We start from the raw sequence: 19,202 nt of genomic DNA, 5'->3' as shown, positions 1-19,202 counted from the left end.
TAAATGCAGCTGTATCTCCACACCAGTATTGAAAATACAAACCTAACGTAGCGAGATTTGTAAAAGACCAACCATAAACGTCAGACGAAATACAGCAGAATTATTAGGTAAAATCAAGGATACAATACTAGTTAGAGAGGAATCAGGTGACTGTAGGTGGGTGACTGCTTAGAAATAATTAGTGACCGAGCCACTCTGCGACACGTATCTCACACCGAGTATTTTGACTAGAAACCCTGACATGACACAAAATTTTAAACAGGAACCATCTCATTATTAGTTAAAATAGAAGACAGCTCCTCCGGGAGATCCAGATCCGCCCTCATTTAAAATTTATCGTATCGACAGCTGTGTTCCACACAGGGAACTCCTTGCTACGTAAGAAAAATCCATGTGTCAATGGGAAATGTCAACTCCAAACCTTAGAAGGCTACTTCTTCAGCTTGTCGTGGCCAGAAGGAAGTAAACGATGGTCGCACCCAAGGTGCCACTGAGCCTCCCACCGACACATAGACACTGGGTCATAAATGTGGTAACAGTGTGTAGGATCGCTGAGATTTCTGGAGGGTTGGATGGAGGGATAGGACGGCGGTGTCGATAGAGTGCTGGATCATTGAGAAATTTGGAGGGTAGGATTGAGAGGGATGGGAAGTTTGTGTCTATAGTGTGATGGAGGTGATGTACACGATGTGGTGACTTGGGCATAACGGCAGTTAAACGATATGTGGGTATGGGGAGAGGACGGAACACTCCTGAAATCGAAGATGCGTGAGTTGGTGTTGCGTTTGGTGACAAATTATAGATGACTTGGAAGAAAGAATGCGTAATGCAGACATAATTCATTGGAACTGTAGAGTTTGAAGAAGATTCCAGAATACAATACACACTCATAGGCTTTTTGGAGGTAAATTGGCAGATTTTCAGTTACTGAGTGATTGAAAAAAAAAATGTTCAAATGTGTGTGAAATCTTATGGGACTTAACTACTAAGGTCATCAGTCCCTAAGCTTACACACTAATTACCCTAAATTATCGTAAGGACAAACACAGACACTCATGCCCGAGGGAGGACTCGAACCTCCGTCGGGATCAGCCGCACAGTCCGTGACTGCAGCGCCCTAAACCGCTCGGCTAATCCCGCGCGGCACTGAGTGATTGTAAAGGAAACGGAGTAGTTACATGGTGTTGCTGTTGTGGTCATTAGTCCAGAGACTCCATGCTACTCTATCCTGTGCAAGCTTCTTCATCTCCCAGTACCTACTGAAACCTACATCCTTCCGAATCTGCTTAGTGTATTCATCTCTTGGTCTTCCTCTACGATTTTTACCATCCACGCCGCCCTCCAATACTAAATTGGTGATCCCTTGATGTCTCAGAACATGTCCTACCAACCGATCCCTTCTTCTAGTCAAGTTGTGCCACAAATTCCTCTTCTCCTCAGTTCTATTCAATATCTCCTCATTAGTTATGTGATCTACCCATCTAATCATCAGCATTCTTCTATAGCACAACATTTCGGAAGCTTCTATTCTCTTCTTGTCTAAACTATTTATCGTCCACGTTTCACTTCCACACATGGCCACACCCCATACAAATACTTTCAAAAACGACTTCTTGACACTTAAATCTATACTCAATGTTAACAAATTTCTCTTCAGAAACACTTTCCTTGCCATTTCCATCCCCGCATTTTATATCCTCTCTACTTCGACCATCATCAGTTATTTTGCTCCCCAAATAGCAAAACCCATTTACTACTTTAAGCGTCTCATTTCCTAATCTAATACTCTCAGCATCACCCGATTTAATTCGACTACATTCCATTATCCTCGTTTTGCTTTTGTTGATGTTCATCTTATATCCTCCTTTCAAGACACTGTCCATTCCGTTCAGCTGCTGTTCCGGGTTCCTTGTTGTCTCTGACAGAATTACAATATCATCGGTGAATCTCAAAGTTTATATTTCTTCTCCATGGATTTTAATTCGTACGCCGAATTTTTCTTTTGTTTCTTTACAACTTGCTCAATATACAGATTGAATCACATCGGGGGATAGTCTACAGCCCTGTCTCATTCCCTTCCTAACCACTGCTTCCCTTTCATGCCCCTCGACTCTTATAACTGCATCTAGTTTCTGTATAAATTGTAACTAGCCTGTCACTCCATGTATTCTACCCATGCCTCCTTCAGAATTTGAAAGAGAGTGTATTCCAGTCAACTTTGTCAAAAGCTTTCTCTAAGCCTACAAATGCTAGAAACGTAGGTTTGCCTTTCCTTAATCTTTCTTCTACGGTAAGTCGTGGGGTCAGTATTACCTCACGTGTTCCAGCATTTCTACGGAATCCAAACTGATCTTCCCCGAGGTCGGCTTCTACCAGATTTTCCATTCGTCTGTAAAGAATTCGTGTTAGTATTTTGCAGCCGTGGCTTGTTAAACTGATAGTTCGGTAATTTTCACATCTGTCAACACCTGCTTTACTAGGGATTGGAATTATTATATTCTTCTTGATGTCTGAGGGTATTTCACCTGTCTCATACATCTTGCTCACCAGATGGTAAAGTTTTGTTAGGCCTGGCTCTCCCAAGGCTGTCAGTAGTTCTAATAGAATGTTGTCTACTCCCGGGATCTTGTTTCAACTTAGGTCTTTCCTTGCTCCGTCAATCTCTTCACACAGTATCATATCTCCATTTCATCTTCATCTACATACTCTTCCATTTCTATAATATTGTCCTGAAGAACATCTCCCTTGTATAGACCCTCTACATACTCCTTCCACCTTTCTGCTTTCTCTTCTTTGCTTAGAACTGGGTTTCCATCTGAGCTCTTGATATTCATGCAAGAGGTTCTCCTTTCTCCAAACGTCTCTTTTATTTTCCTGTAGGCAGTATCTATCTTACCCCTAGTGATATGCGCCTCTACATCCTTACATTTGTCCTCTAGCCACCCCTGCTTAGCCATTTTGCACTTCCTGTCTATCTCATTTTTGAGACGTTTGTATTCCTTTCTGCCTGCTTCATTTACTGCATTTTTATATTTTCTCCTTTCATCAATCATATTCAATATCTCTTCTGTTACCCAATGCTTTCTATTAGCCCTCGTATTTTTACCTACTTGAACCTCTGCTGCCTTCACTATTTCGTCTCTCAAAGCTCCCCATTCTTCTTCTACTGTATTTCTTTCCCCCATTCTTGTCAATCGTTCCCTAATGCTCTCACTGAAGCTCTCTACAACCTGTGGTTCTTTCAGTTTGTCCAGGTCCCATCTCCTTAAATTCCCACCTTTATACAGTTTCTTCAGTTTTAATCTAAAGTTCATAACCAGTAGATTGTGGTCAGAGTCCACATCTGCCCCTCGAAATGTCTTATAATTTAAAACCTGGTTCGTGAATCTCTGTCTTATCATTATATAATCTATCTGATAGCTGTCAGTATCTCCAGGATTCTTCCATGTATACAACCTTCTTTTATGATTCTTGAACCACGTGTTAGCTATGATTAAGTTATGCTCTGTGCAAAATTCTACCAGTCTGCTTCCTCTTTCATTTCTTACCCCCAATCCATATTCACCTACTATGTTTCCTTCTCTCCCTTTTCCTACTCTCGAATTCCAGTCACCCATGACTATTAAATTTTCGTCCCCCTTCACTACCTCAATAATTTCTTTTATCTCATCATACATTTCATCAATTACTTCATCATCTGCAGAGCTAGTTGGCATATAAACTTAATGTGGTAGGAATGGGCTTCGTGAATATCTTGGCGACAATAATGCGTTCGCTATGCTGGTTGACTGGACTCGCATTCGGGAGGACGACGGTTCAATCCCGCGTCCGGCCATCCTGATTTAGGTTTTCCGTGACTTCCCTAAATCACTCCAGGCAAATGCCGGGATGGTTTCTCTGAAAGGGCACGGCCGACTTCCTTCCCAATCCTTCCCTAATCCGATGAGACCGATGACCACGCTGTCTGGTCTCCTTCCCCAAACCAACCAACCAACCAACCGCTATGCTGGTTGTAGTATTTTACCGGAAGTCCTATTTTTTTATTCATTATTAAACCTACTCCTGCATTACCCCTATTTGATTTTGTATTTATAACCCTGTATTCACCTGACCAAAGGTCTTGTTCCTCCTGCCACCGAACTTCACTATATGTAACTTTCTTTGTCCTGATAACGACGTCCTCCTGAGTAGTCCCCGCCCGGAGATCCGAATGGGGGACTATTTTACCTCCGGAATATTTTACCCAAGAGGACGCCATCATCATTTAACCATACAGTAAAGCTGCATGCCCTCGGGAAGAATTACGGCCGTAGTTTCCCCTTGCTTTCAGCCGTTCGCAGTACCAGTATAGCAAGGCCGGTTTGGTTAGTGTTACAAGGCCAGATCAGTCAGACTGTTGCCCCTGCAACTACTGAAAAGGCTGCTGCCCCCCTTCAGCAACCACACGTTTGTCTGGCCTCTCAACAGATACCCCTCCGTTGTGGTTGCACCTACGGTACGGCCATCTGTATCGCTGAGGCACGCAAGCCTCCACAGCAAGGTCCATGGTTCATGGAGGTAGGAGTTACATGGTATGAAGCTAAAACTGGCCCAGAAAATATTTCAAGACCCTTAGGGTAGGCACCCAAACTTACATAATCCCTTCTGGATGTGGTTGAATTGCCTATCCTAAGGTGCTTCAAATGTTTTCCGCGTCAGAGATTTACAGGTAGGCGTAGGTGCTGGTTTAGGTGTTCATGGCTGCGTTCGGAAGGAGAGTGGGGTCATTTCAGACAAATAACCACGGTGACGTTGAAATGGTTGCTGTTGCACCGGTGTTGAGCGCTCGCGTGCTTGTGAGCTGTGCTGCAGGGTGTGTGTGGTGTGGCAGGGGCCAGGAGCGGCTGGAGACGCTGGACGTGCGGCTGTCGCAGCTGCAGGGCCTGGAGGCGGCGGTGGAGCGCGTGTCGGGCCGCGTCGACTCGGCCGACCGCCGGCTGATGGCGCTGACGCGGGCCGTGGAGCGCCGCACCCACCACGGCGCCGCCGGGCCGCTGCTCGGCGAGTTCGCCTCCAGGGGGGTCCTCAGCACGCTCCGGCTCATCGAGCGCAAGGTAGGCGGCCGCAGCCACCGCACGAGGACCACCTCACTGGATGACATACCACAAACCGTACGCCTACTTCAGCTCTTTCCCAAACATCGCCCCAACCTGCAAACACGTACATTATACGTGTGTCCAGTCCCATGCTCTCTTCCTTTAATGCTCGAACAACATGGCTCATTTGATAAATAATGCTCCAATTACTTTTTACAGCCACTAATATACAGGCTGTTACCAAACGATACCTAGAAACTTCAGGGGGTTGTAGAGGGTGTCGTGAGGAACAAATAACTTAGAGAGCGTCGAAGATACAGGCTCTGGCGGCTGCTGCTAGGCCACCCCTTCGGCAGCAGACATAACTTTGTACGTTGACGGATCATAGGCGGAATGTCTCGAAAAGTTGTTTGTTGTTCAGTGATTGCGACTGATTGTCACGATCACCAGTGGAGAAGATAGCTAGCTGGTGCGTAGAGAAGCCTTGTGTTCTATGAGTGTGATGCCTTGTTGCCTGCCGGCCGGTGTGGCCGAGCGATTCGAGGCGCTTCAGTCTGGAACCGTGCGACCACTACGGTCGCAGGTTCGAATCCTGCCTTGGGCATGGATGTGTGTCATGTCCTTACGTTAGTTAGGTTTAAGCAGTTCTTATTTCTAGGGGACTGATGACCTCAGATGGCCGGCCGCGGTGGACGAGAGGTTCTAGGTGCTCAGTCTGGAACCGCGCGACTGCTACGGCCGCAGGTTCGAATCCTGCCTTGGGCATGGATGTGTGTGATGTCCTTAGGTTAGTTAGGTTTAAGTCGTTCTAAGTTCTAGGGTACTGATGACCACAGATGTTAAGTCCCATAGTGCTCAGAGCCATTTGAACCATTTGAACCTTGTTGCCTCAGTGGATAACTGCTTCCATCCGCAGTTCATTTTTCTCCTTCAACCCTCTGAAATGTTCAGTGTTTTTTACCTGTATAAAGGAGAAAAATAAACTGCAGATACAAACCTATGTCCGAAACGGTCACCCACGAAGACAACAGAGCATCTCATTCAGCAAGACCTGTGTATGCAGAAGTCAGCTCCATTTTCTGCACTGGCGATCGTGGCAGTAAGTCGCGGTAACTGATAACAAACGGTCTGTCATCTTACAGCGTCACTTTTGCTGCAGGACGGGTAGCCTATCGGCAGGGGCCGACGCCTGTAACTTCGACGCTCTGTAGCTTGGTTGGATGACTTTTCCGAACAAGTGTATCTATCCTCAATTTGTTCTTCACGACGCCCTCGACAACCCCTCGAAGACTGTTCGCATCGTTGTATAACATTCTGTATACGAGGGTAATCCCAAAAGTAAGGTCTCCTGTTTTTTTTATTAGCACAGAACTCTGTTTCTGTGGTAGTTGGTCACACTGTTATGAAGAGTGCTTCATGCGCTGCGTGTAAACTTGCGCACGCCGCGCTGAGGTGCTCAGTCTTGGATTGACAGCTGTTGAGAGTGGAGCTCCCCTTGGATGTTACCGCCAAGTGCGAATTGCGCGCAGTTATTTGGCTTTTGAACGCAAAGGGCTCTGCGCCGATTCAAATTCATCGCCAATTGACGGAGGTGTATGGTGAGTCATACATAGATGTCAAAAATGTTTGTAAGTGGTGTACAGAGTTTGCAGCTGGTCGGACCGAAATTCACGACGAACAAAGGAGCGAGAGACCATCAGTTTCTGAGGAGACAGTGACCGCCTTGCAGCCGAACACGACAACTTTCTGGACTCAATTGTCACGGGTGACGGAACCTGGGCATACCACTTTACACCTGAGACCAAGCAACAATCACACCAGTGGCTGGCATCCTTCTTCAGCATGGCGGCGCGCTGGTACGACATGGGCACAGAGAAACTGCCACAGCGTCTACAAAAATGCATAGACAGAAATGGTGATTATGTCGAAAAATAACTAAATTTTCAAGCTGTAAACTGATGTAAATCATTATAGAAATAAACAGGTCTATGTACTTGCAAAAAAATAGGAGACCTTACTTTTAAGATCAACCTCGTATAAGAAAACGTACTTTTACGTGCTTCAAATTTAATGTTTCTTCTGCACTTGTCCGAAGTTTCGAACATTCCTCACAGGTTTCAGAGCCGTAGTGAATCATCAAAGTGGCGTCTCCTGATAGGTGTCAGAGCCGTAACGAATCATCGAAGTGGCGTCAAACCATGAGACTCGACACAAGCAATGTACTGTAATTGAATTCTTGGTTGTGGGGAAAGATTCGTGGACTAATATCCACAAATGATTTTGTGCAATTTATAGTAGTTATGCAGTTGATAGGAGTACCGCTGGACGATAGGCAGGGGGAGTCAAAGCGTCTAGAAGTGGTGCAGAAATTGAGCAACATGATCGGCGATGTTTGGATGTCCTGCCAGCCACTGCTCCCCCCGTGGTGGATCGTGCATGTACCATTGTTTGTTCAGACTCGCGCGTAACAACTCTATAATTGGCTCTACAGCTATCGGTGAGCACTGCAACTGGGTATGTAATGACTGACACACTTTGATATTCCAAATAGTGCTGAAGAAGCGTTTCACGAATGCTCACAAGGAGCCACAATATTCACAGAAAAGCCATTCCATCGAAGTTGTTAGAGCAGGTTGAAGATCAATATAGAGCGTTATAGGTGGCGATACCTGGGTACATCACTTTGAGCCAGAAACAAGAAGTGAGTCACTGGAGGGACACCACCGCAATCATCGAAGAGGAACAAATTCAAGTCAGAGCCCTCGGCTGGCAAAGTCATGAGAGCATTTTGGGACATTGATGGTGTCATTCTTGTCGTTGTATTCCGAAAAGGGTGGATCATTAATTCAGAGGCATAAATGTAGACACTGGCCAGACACAAGAACCGGTTCCAACGTGTATGGCTTGACAAGGATGCAAAGAAATCTTGCTCTAACTCGACAATTTACGCACACACACAACGCTCAGAGCCAGGAACACATCGCCTATTCAGATGAACATCAATGCCTCATCAACCCTAAGACCAGACCTGGCGCCCTTGGCCTTACATTGGTTCGGGCCACTTAAGGTTTCTGTACTTTGCTTTGGTAAGATGATGAGAACCTAATTAATGTAGTGAAAACTTGGCTGCATGCACAGGCAAAGAGTTTTTATCAACAGAGAACATATGCTTTCACACAACGCTGACGTAACGCAGTAGAAGGAAATGGTGACCATATTGGAAAATAGTAGGTCTATAAGAAATGCTGACTGATGTCACCAAATTCTAGCTCTTAAAAATGAATATGTTCCGAAAAAAAAGCTGTGGGCCATCATTCATGGAGCGACCCTTCTACAACTTGCTTATCGCTTCCACTAACATTCCATCCTCCCTCGCTCCCTCCCTCCCTCCCTCCTTCCCTCCCTCTCTCCCTACCTACCTCACCACCCCCTCCCTACTTGTAACTTCATCAACCCATCAAATTCCCCTCGTAGCTGATCCATATGAAATATCTCCATACATTCTGTTCGTCTCTCAAACTCTACGCCAACATCTCTATGGTTAGCCGCTAGCTATCAAGCATGGCATACTACCGACAGTACACTGATCTACCTACCTTTTACAGATTCTCCCAAAGAAACTCCAACAGCCTCCTCCTTAGACAATGTTGTCCGCACTGACATTTATCTTACCTTTCAGATCTAACATCATGTCAGGATTTCCTCCTCCTTTCCCATCCAACTCTACTTGTTCCCCCTTCGTAGTCATGGCCTGCCTTCCAACCTAGTTGCTTACGTTCGAAAATTCACGTCTTCTGTCATGTACTGTCCACACTACACTTTACTACATACCAACTTTTCAACCCTGTTACCAACCTTCTTAATATCAAATAACTTTCCTTCTCCCAACATATCTTCTCGTAACATGGTGCAGGAAAATTTCCATCAGCATTCGTTTTTAAAAACAATGAGCAGTTTGTAATGTAATCAGTATCTTTTAAAAACATTTAAATAATTTATCATTTACGTATTTTAAAACAGCTTTTTGTTTTTAAAATTAAATTACAGTGAAGGAAAAATACCACATTTTTTTGTCATAAATTTTAGGCAACACGCTACGCGTACATTCTCCCTACACCATGGTCGTTACATGAAACCTTTCATTTTAAGTTCCAGATCAAACTCCTGCATTTCTGTACTTGTGAAGTTGTTTATTGTAGCTGGAAAACTCCTTTTAAACTAGGAATCATGGATAATAATTAATCACGACTCCAACATCGTTGTCTGCCGACACTCTCAGCCACTTACTATTCTCTCACTCGACTGAAATAATGCAACGATGTAAGTCTCCAGTAGAACACCCGAATAATAACAGTTTACTTTATGCTCATTGCTCTGATGAAAATATCTCTAAAAGCATAAAAGTCACACAAGAAGTAATCACTTTGATCTCCACTGCAACAGTCTCGCTTCTTTCTGGTTAAGAAAATAAATAAAAACTTGTCAACCTACTCAACTCTCTCCCCACAATTGTACCACCCACTCCATGAACAGCTAAATGAAGAATTTTTTCAAAAGTCTGTCGTCCAACGAGTCACCTCTCTTGTCACAGACTTGTTGGCTTCTGTACCACTAATGGGCTTGTCATTGATTCTTTTCATATCACAAGTGTTTACGTCAAAGAAATCTATTCCCAAAATCAATCAAAACTCTTCTTCAGATACATAATACCTTAGTGTAAACCTAGTTAACAATGCTAAAAACACTGCTGTACATCATAATGCCGGTAAACACTGTGTGCCATTATGTCACATCTTCATTACATATACAAACTCTACCTCACACAACATACAATACACAGTCCTAAACCGAGTCTTGCACTCCTGGGTCATCTGCACCTAACCACACAGCTCTGTACTGAACAACTACAAGTAAATTACAAGGAACGTCATCTCCACAACACGTCTCCACACCTTCACATGGATCTTGTAGCATCGTCAACGCTATGATATGAATCTATTTTGATTCCAGAGAGGGAAGAATAGCAAACCCAATAACTATAGAGAGTGGTATTCTTTATTAGATATCGGTGAAAGAGAATGTGAATATAGTATTAGCTGACTGTAGAATCATCCATGGATGGTTTCCTGGATTAGTCTCACTTATAAAAAGTGATAATGTTCATTTTGCATTAGAGACAATTGACTGAAAATCTGTGTTAACAGCAGTGAAATGTTAAATCTCGGTTGGTACATGCATCGCAAAAATAAGCTGGACGCCGGTGGTGGATGAGATTTAATGTAATATGATGGTAGTTGGTGATTTTGTGCACATTCGGAATACGAAATAATTTTGGTGAATAGAAGTGTTAAGAAGAATCAGACATAGAATTCTTAAGTTTTGTATTTCTAAGCTTTTGTAGACAGCTCTTCCTCCATCTCTCAGGAGCAATAATGGTTGAAGACTTGACAGAACCCTTTGCATTAGGTTACAACGTAAATTCCCTGGTCATGCTATATTATTAGGAAGAGATTTCAACTTCCTGGTTGTGAGGCTCAGGTGATTAAAAAAATATTCAAGTGTGTGTGAAATCTTATGGGTTTTAACTGCTAAGGTCATCAGTCCCTAAGCTTACACACAACTTAACCTAAATTATCCTAAGGACTAACACACACACCCATGCCCGAGGGAGGACTCTGACCTCCGGCGGGACCAGCCGCACACTCCGTGACTGTAGCGCCTTAGATCGCTCGGTTAATCCCGCGCGGCTCAGTTGATTAGAGTGAGTAATAGGAAAAGGGAATTCTTAAAAATTATTCTAAATGACTTATGTGAAAATTACTTTGAGCAGTTAATCAAAGAACCAACACGTGAAAGTAACGCCGTACTCCCCTGATCATCACAGGAGCAAACTTTTCTACTTCGTTAACGTAGAAGTGGGAAACAGTGATCACAATGACATTAAATAGTCACTGAAATAAGAATGTAAAGAAAGGTTGGAAGATATTGCTGCTTAGCAAGTGCGACAAAAAACAGATTTCAGAATACCAGTGCACTGAAGATCAAACATTCCTCTCCAAGACTGAAAATTCTGAGCATAAATGGACAAAGTTCAGGAATTTTATACAATTCTCCTTAGAAACGTATATGCTGAGGAAGGTTTGAGGCATGGAAAAGAGCCGCTGTGGTTTTAAAGGCATGTTAGGTAGTTACTACGAAAGGAAACAGAGTTTGACTACAGATGTCAATTTAGCCAAAGCCTCGCTGACAAGCAGAAACAACGAAGGCAAAATTAGCCTAAGCCTAAAGAGAACCAAGCATAAAGCCTTCAAAAAAAGGCGAAAATAAAATCCTGTCTACAGATCTGATAAAAAATCGTCAGAAGTTTTGGTCTTACACTAAATTAGTAAACGGATCGAAGACGATTGTACAAATGTTCTGTAACAATAGCAGAATCCAAACAGAGGATTACAGAGAGCAGGCCGGAATACTAGCTGTCTCTTCCCAAAAGTGTTTCACAGAAGACTGTGCTGAGATTTCTCCTTTAAATCCCCACACAAATGTCAGAATTATAGATATCGACATAAGTGACTACAAGATAGAAAATCAACTGAAGTTAGTTAATAGAGGAAAGGCAACTGGACCTGTGGGATACCTGTACAATACTATGTACAGGGTACAACAGGTACAAGTGCAGATATTTTTACGTCTGTTACTTTAAGATGTACGAACATCAGTGTGTTGGTAATATTTTCTCTGTGTTGAATAGTCTTCACACAAACACATTATAAAAACTTTATGACCTGATGTTTTCAGCACAGTCGTAACTGCATCAATAAGTGAACTACGCCTGTCAGTACAGACTAACTGTTGTAGCCATGTATCCACACTTCTGCACTCGACTAGGAGAAATAAGCATTAGTGACTTACCCTTACCAAACGTACTTGGAGGTACTGACCAACCTAAAAACATTCTACTCTAATAGCTATAATTATTAGTCTGCAAATGACGTAAATACTGATGTAATGAATAGAATGTAAAGAATGCGGCATGTGATATTGTGATACGAATTAGACAGAGCACGGAAAGTCCTGTGGAGTTGATCGCATTACCTCACAACTGTTGAGATCATTGGAAGAATCAATGACGACGAAACTATTCAGTTTTGTATTTATGATATATAAGATAGGCGAAATACCCTCAGACTTCCTGAGTTACGCGTTTGCCTTGGATTTGGTACAATCTTCTCCTGACGGCATGTCAGTAACTTGCCGCACTGTTAGAGTGCGCCCAGGACACGGTGGCCGACGTACAGTGACTACATTTCTTCCAAAGCGCTGGGCGAGTTCATTCGTCTGTTTGGAAGCGGAGGCCCCGACAGTGTTTGCCTCCTTTCGGCCGGTCGGCGATGGCAGAATCGTGTCACACACCCTGCAGTCTTTCTGAAACTATTTTACACAAACTATTCGGAAAAAAATCATTTTTGCGTTACTTACGGCTTCATACACTGCAGAGTCAAAGAAATTGACACACCTGCCTAATATCATGTAGGTTCCCCACAAGCACGCAGAAGTGGCGCAACACGACGTGGCATGGACACGTCTAAAGTCTGAAGTAGTGGTGCAGGGAATTGACAGCATGAACCGTGCAGGGCGGTCCATAAATCCGTAAGAATAGGAGAGGGTGGAGATCTATTCTGAACACCACCTTGCAGGGTATCCCAAGTTCATGTCTGGATATTTTGGTGGCCAGCGGAAGTGTTTAAAGTCAGAAGAATGTTTTATGGATCCACTCTGTAGCAATTATAGACGTGTGGGGTGTCGCATTGTCATGCTGGAATTGTCCAAGTCCGTCTCATGCTTAATGGACATGAATGGATGCAGGTGATCAGACAGGATCCTTACGTAAGTGTCACATGTAGAGTCGTATCTACACGTATCAGGGGTCCCATATTACTCCAAGTGCACGCGCCCTACACCATTACAGAGCCTTCATAAGCTTGAACAGTCACTTGCTGACTCGCAGGTTCCGTGGATTCATGAGGTTGTCTCCATGCCCGTACACGTCCATCCGCTCGATACAATCTGGAACGAGACTCGTCCGACCAGGCAACATGTTTCCAGTCATCAACAGTCCAATGTCGGTACTGACGGGCGTAAAGCCTTGTGTCGTGGAGTCATCAAGAGTACACGAGTGGCCTTCGGCTCCGACAGCCCGTATCGATGATGATTCGGGTTCGCACGCTGAAACTGGTTGATGGCCCAGCATTGAAATCTGCAGCAATTTGCGGAAGGGTTGCACCTCTGTCACGTGGAATAATTCTCTTCAGTCGTCGTTGGTCGCGGTCTTGCAGGATCTATTTCCGGCCGCAGCGATATCGGAGATTTGATGTTTTACCGGATTTCTGATATTCACGGTACACTCGTGAAATGGTCGGGAAAATCTGCACTTCATCTTTACCTCGGAGATGCTGTGTTGCATACCTCGTGCGCCGACTATACCACCACTTTCAAACTCACTTAAATCTTGACAACCTGCCATTTTAGCAGCAGTAACAGATCAAACAGCTTGTTTTATATGGGCGTTGCCGACCGCAGCGCCATATTCTGCCTATTTACATGTCTCTATATTGAATACGCATGCCAATATCAGTTTCTTTGGCGCTCCAGTGTATGTCAGGTTCATGATGCTGTGCACACCACTTCGTTAATGGTGATAGTTATTGGGATACGTAGGTGGAAGTAAGACACTGCACGAAATTCGAGAAAGTTGGAAGTGAAAACTAGGAGTTCTTATGATTTTGCGTTTATTTCATAATCCATAATATGTTGCTGAATAAGAAATGTAGCAAAATTATAGAATTTTCTTTATACATGCGGAGGTCTATATCTGTCTCCAATTTCGAGAGAATTGATATGATGTAGCACACTCTTTTGCGATCAGGCCGCGCCAACGATAAAGCCAGGGTGAAATATGTGGTTACACCGCCAGACACCACACTTGCTAGGTGGTAGCCTTTAAATCGGCCGCGGTCCGTTAGTATACGTCGGACCCGCGTGTCGCCACTGTCAGTGATTGCAGACCGAGCGCCGCCACACGGCAGGTCTAGAGAGACGTCCTAGCACTCGCCCCAGTTGTACAGCCGACTTTTCTAGCGACGGTTCACTGACAAATTACGCTCTCATTCGCCGAGACGATAGTTAGCATAGCCTTCAGCTACGTCATTTGCTACGACCTAGCAAGGCGCCATTATCATTTGCTATTTATCTTGTGATACATGTACCGTCAGACTGATGTTCACCAATTATGAATTAAAGTTAAGTATTCCAGTAGTTACTTACGTTCTTTGCTACTATAAATTCCCTTACCTGTTCCAGACCTCACGCCAGCCTGCGTGAGCTTAAACGCGTGCCTTTCGGCTTCCTCTCCTAGTGACTTGGCTGTCTTGCCAAGTCACAACAAAATATTCACAAAATTTCTTATATTTCATAAACAGTGTGAGATATTGAAATGAGATTTTGGCAAATGTTAATACATAAAGACGAGAGTATTTTGCCATATTGCTATTATGTAAAATTTGATTATCTACCGTGTTATTCCTCTAGCTACAGATTTTTTTCTGGAAGAATGTAATTTTTTTAAGGGCCATCTATATTTGGTTAAACGAGAAATGCTAATTTTGGACAACCTAAGTGAAAACATTACACGTTTAGTTTGTACCGAGGATGTGCTTGGTCATAAGCCACTGACCTTACTTTTCTTCAGTTGCTCAATTATTTAACATAATAAACCGCTGTTTCAGAATTCTCTCGCAATAGCATCTGCACAAGATGTTAGCGAGATGCCGCTCTGTAAATCCGCTATGTCTTGCCAAAATAAGCAAATTTTAACATGGCATCATCGGAAATTTTGTAGGTTTTACTCAAAATTAGCCTTCCATGATGCTTTTCTGAAAGTTGCAAATGTTAACAAGTTGGGAGAAAATAAATCGCTGCATTTTCAGCGGAATACGTTTTGTATGCTAATCAAAGCAGAGATGACAGTAGATCTTTTTGAGTGATCGCCATTGAAGTGTGGGCAAGGAGGGGCGTAGCTTCCGGTTTAGAATGATATCTCCCCTCCAGCACTCGGCATTTCCCCTACAGCACCGGCCAGTAACCTCCCACCACTACCATTCTCCCCACCCACACCCTACCGACTGTGCGGTTTCCATGCATGTTATTTTGCGTGGACCCTCATGATTTAACATGCTATGTTGGTGTTGTACTCTTTGAAGGATTTTTTATAATTCGACAGAAAAAACGCGGCGTGATTATTTGGCAACCATAAAAGTCAAAAACTATATGTGTACATCATAAAATTCTTCACATTGCCCAATGTATGCACTGCCTCTCATAGAAAGTGAAGCACCCGGAAATTGAGAAGGAAACGAAATAATATTTCATGGATTAACTGGGTGTATAAAGTTATTGCAGTGATTATAAATTCGAGACTAATTTATATCGAACTTGGTACTATGATCTGACCTACCAGTACGATGTTGCACTCCCTCTGGCTTGGAGGCTCGCACTGATTAGGTTGGGAAGGGTATCATAAAACCATTACATCCTCTCCTGAGGCAAGCTGGCAGCTGTTGCAACTGGTTCTTGACTTCTTGACTTTCTGCATACTGGCACTGTAACGTTGAGCTGACGTTCGAGCAGGTCGCACACGTGTTCTAATGGCAATACACCTGGGGACCTCACTGGCGACACGGAGACAGATCATAGAGACACGTGCCATTTTTGAAAAACTGCACTGCGAGAACGTGGCATGAAAGGTAACATCGAGGACGCAGGATGTCCGTGACTTAAATTTATGCCATAGGAGGTTTTTCAATCGCTATAAGTCCTTCCCTGAAGTCATACGCTATGGCTTTCCACACCACGGCACCAGAAGTAACACCGTTGTCTTTCTCACGGAACATTTCAAAAGAATGAGACATCTTTCTTGTCGTCGACATACTCGCCGACGATCGTGATCCGGGGTAGCACAGAACCGCCATTCGTCGCTGAACACAGTGCGACGCCATGTTATCAGCAATCCATGTTTCCCATTCTCGACTCCACTTCAAGTCTACATCTACATCTACATGGATACTCTGCAAATCACATTCAAGTGCCTGGCAGAGGGTCCATCGAACCATCTTCACAATTCTCTATTATTCCAATCTCGTATAGCGCCCGGAAAGAATGAACACCTGTATCTTTCCGGACGAGCTCTGATTTCTCTCATTTTATCAAAAAAATGGTTCAAATGGCTCTGAGCACTAGGGGACTTCTGTGGTCATCGGTTCCCTAGAACCTAGAACTACTTAAACCTAACCAACCTAAGGACATCACACACATCCATGCCCGAAGCAGGATTCGAACCTACGAGCGTAGCGGTCGCGCGGTTCCAGACTGAAGCGCCTAGAACCGCTCGGCCACCCCTGGCGGCTCTTATTTTATCGTGGTGATCGTTCCTCCCTATGTAGGTCGGTGTAAACAAAATATTTTCGCATTTGGATGAGAAAGTTGGTGACTGGAATTTCGTGAGAAGATTCCGTCGCAACGAAAAACGCCATTCTTTTAATGATGTCCAGCCTAAATCCTGTATCATTTCTGTGACACTCTCTCCCATATTTCGCGATAATACAAAACATGCTGCATTTCTTTGAACTTTTTCGATGTACTCCGTCAGTCTTATCTGGTAAGGATCCCACACCGCGCAACAGTATTCTAAAAGAGGACGGACAAGCGTAGTATAGGAAGTCTCCTTAGTAGGTCTGTTACATTTTCTAAGTGTCCTGCCAATAAAACGCAGTCTTTGGTTAGCCTTCCCCAGAACATTTTCTTCGTGTTCCTTTCAATTTAAGTTATTCGTAATTGAAATACCTAGGTATTTAATGCCTTTAGATTAGACTGATTTATCGTGTAACCGAAGTTTAACGAGTTCCTTTTAGCACTCATGTGGATGACCTCACACTTTTCGTTATTTAGGGTCAACTGCCACTTTTCGCACCATTCAGATATTTTTTCTAAATCGTTTTGCAGTTTGATTTGATCTTCTAATTACTTTATTAGTCGCTAAACGACAGCGTCATCTGCAAACAACCGAAGACGGCTGCTCAGATTGTCTCCAAAATCGTTTATATAGATAAGGAACAGCAAAGGGCCTATAAAATTACCTTGGGGAACGCCAGAAATCACTTCTGTTTTACTCCATGACTTTCCGTCAGTTACTACGAACTGTGACCTCTCTGACAGGAAATCACAAATCCAGTCACATAACTGAGACGATATTCCAAAGCACCCAATTTCACTACGAGCTGCTTGTGTGGTACAGTGTCAAAATCCTTCCAGATATTCAGAAATACGCAATAGATCTGAAATCCCTCGTCAATAGCACTCAACACTTCATGTGAATAAAGAGCTAGTTGTGTTTCACTGGAACGATGTTTTCTAAACCCATGTTGGCCGTGTGTCAACGGGCCGTTTTCTTCGACGTAAGTCATAATGTTCGAATACAATATATGTTCTAAAATCCTGCTGCATATCGACGTTAACGATATAGGCCTGTAATTTAGAGGATTACTCCTACTACCTTTCTTGAATATTGGTGTGACCTGTGCAACTTTCCAGTCTTTGGGTACGGATTTTTCGTTGAGCGAACGGTTGTATATGATTGTTAAGTATAGAGCAAGAGTTAGTGCTTTGGTGTTACAGGTAGCTTGCGGTTGGGACGGTGAGTCCCCGCTCTAGCTGCGGCTAGTCTCCGACCAGTGCTGTGGGGTGACACACAATGTTTCAGGGAGTCCATTACTTATTCTCGGATCTCGGTAACTGACGTTAAGGGGTCACGATGTGCTTGTTGCACAATACGGCGAACCTGCCATTTGGTCGTCAGAGGTGCTCGACTGGAGCCTCGAAAACTATAATACGTGTCCTGAGGTTCCCATGCAGTCCTACAACCCACCATTATGACATCCGAATGCCGCACAAATCTTAGTATCGCACCATTTGATCAACTGCCCAAATGGAGGCCCACATTGAGACCCCTTTCAGTTTCTTGCCAGATACTGATAGCGCTGTCTCACACGACTGCGTGATATCTCCGTGTCCTTCACAGTGATCACTCAACATCTGACACTGTACTTGCCCCTTACGTACTTCATCAGGCATGATAACAAAACTAAAGACGGTCAACACTAAAACACTCTGAAGGTTATTGTAACTGTCACTGAGAATTTCCGCTTTAATAATTCACATATCTGTCGATATTGTGTACGTGTACGAAGGTACATTGACATTAAACCATGTCTTCTGGATGCGCCGCATTTTTTTGTCAAGCAGATTATTTACTCATTCTAGATATAATTGCGGTTACCTGTGTTAATCTGTCATCCAAAGAGGCATGACACATTAGTTTCGATAGATCGCAATAGGGCCATGAGCCCCGCTAACTTGTTCCATGTGTAATGTCATCGACGCCTATAAGACGCAAATGGCGTCGTGTGGTATACCCATTCATGCTGCATTCACCCAGTTCCAAAGTTCATCCGTGGTGGTTGGCACTGGATCACATTTCTGCACCGATCGTTTCACCATATCCCACACATTTTCGGCTGGCGACAAGTCTGGCGATTTGGTGAGCCAGGGCAGAAGGCTGATATCCTGTGGCACCAAGAACGCACGTGTTCGTGCAGCAACATGTGATCGTGCATTGTCTTGCTGAAAAAAAAGGCGCCTGTGGTGTTGTGCAGAAAGGATATGGCTATGGGTCACTGGGTGTCATTCACGTAGATCAGACGGGTCCCAGTGCCCTGGACATGCACCAACTGTGATTTGTCGTTGTACCCAATAGCACCCCACACCATGAGGCCTTGAGTTGTCATTGTATGTCTCCTGCAAATGCAATCACATTGATGTCACTCCCCTCGTCTGTGGCGAACCAAAATGCGGACATCATTTACAAACAAACAGAACTTGGATTCGCCCAAAAACACTATCTGATGCCATTCCAGTCCTTTGTGACGTCGTTCCACACACCATTGCCGTCAAGCATGTTTCAACACATTCGTCAATGGTAGGCGGAGAAGTGGACGACGCGCATGTAACCCTTGACGA

At 43.9% G+C, this 19,202-nt stretch overlaps 1 protein-coding gene across 1 annotated transcript in view; it reads left to right on the top strand.

The window, feature by feature from the left end:
- Positions 1–19,202, top strand: part of LOC126455783 (angiopoietin-related protein 6-like) — a 1,041,335-nt gene that overhangs the window by 683,062 nt on the left and 339,071 nt on the right. Inside the window, exon 4 of the mRNA XM_050091581.1 lies at positions 4,871–5,093. Coding sequence (XP_049947538.1) covers positions 4,871–5,093 — 223 coding nt within the window. The remainder of the gene's footprint in view (positions 1–4,870; positions 5,094–19,202) is intronic.

Source organism: Schistocerca serialis, chromosome 1, assembly GCF_023864345.2.
Source record: "Schistocerca serialis cubense isolate TAMUIC-IGC-003099 chromosome 1, iqSchSeri2.2, whole genome shotgun sequence".
Taxonomy (NCBI): Eukaryota; Metazoa; Arthropoda; class Insecta; order Orthoptera; family Acrididae; genus Schistocerca; species Schistocerca serialis.
This window is presented reverse-complemented; position numbering and strand designations above follow the sequence as displayed.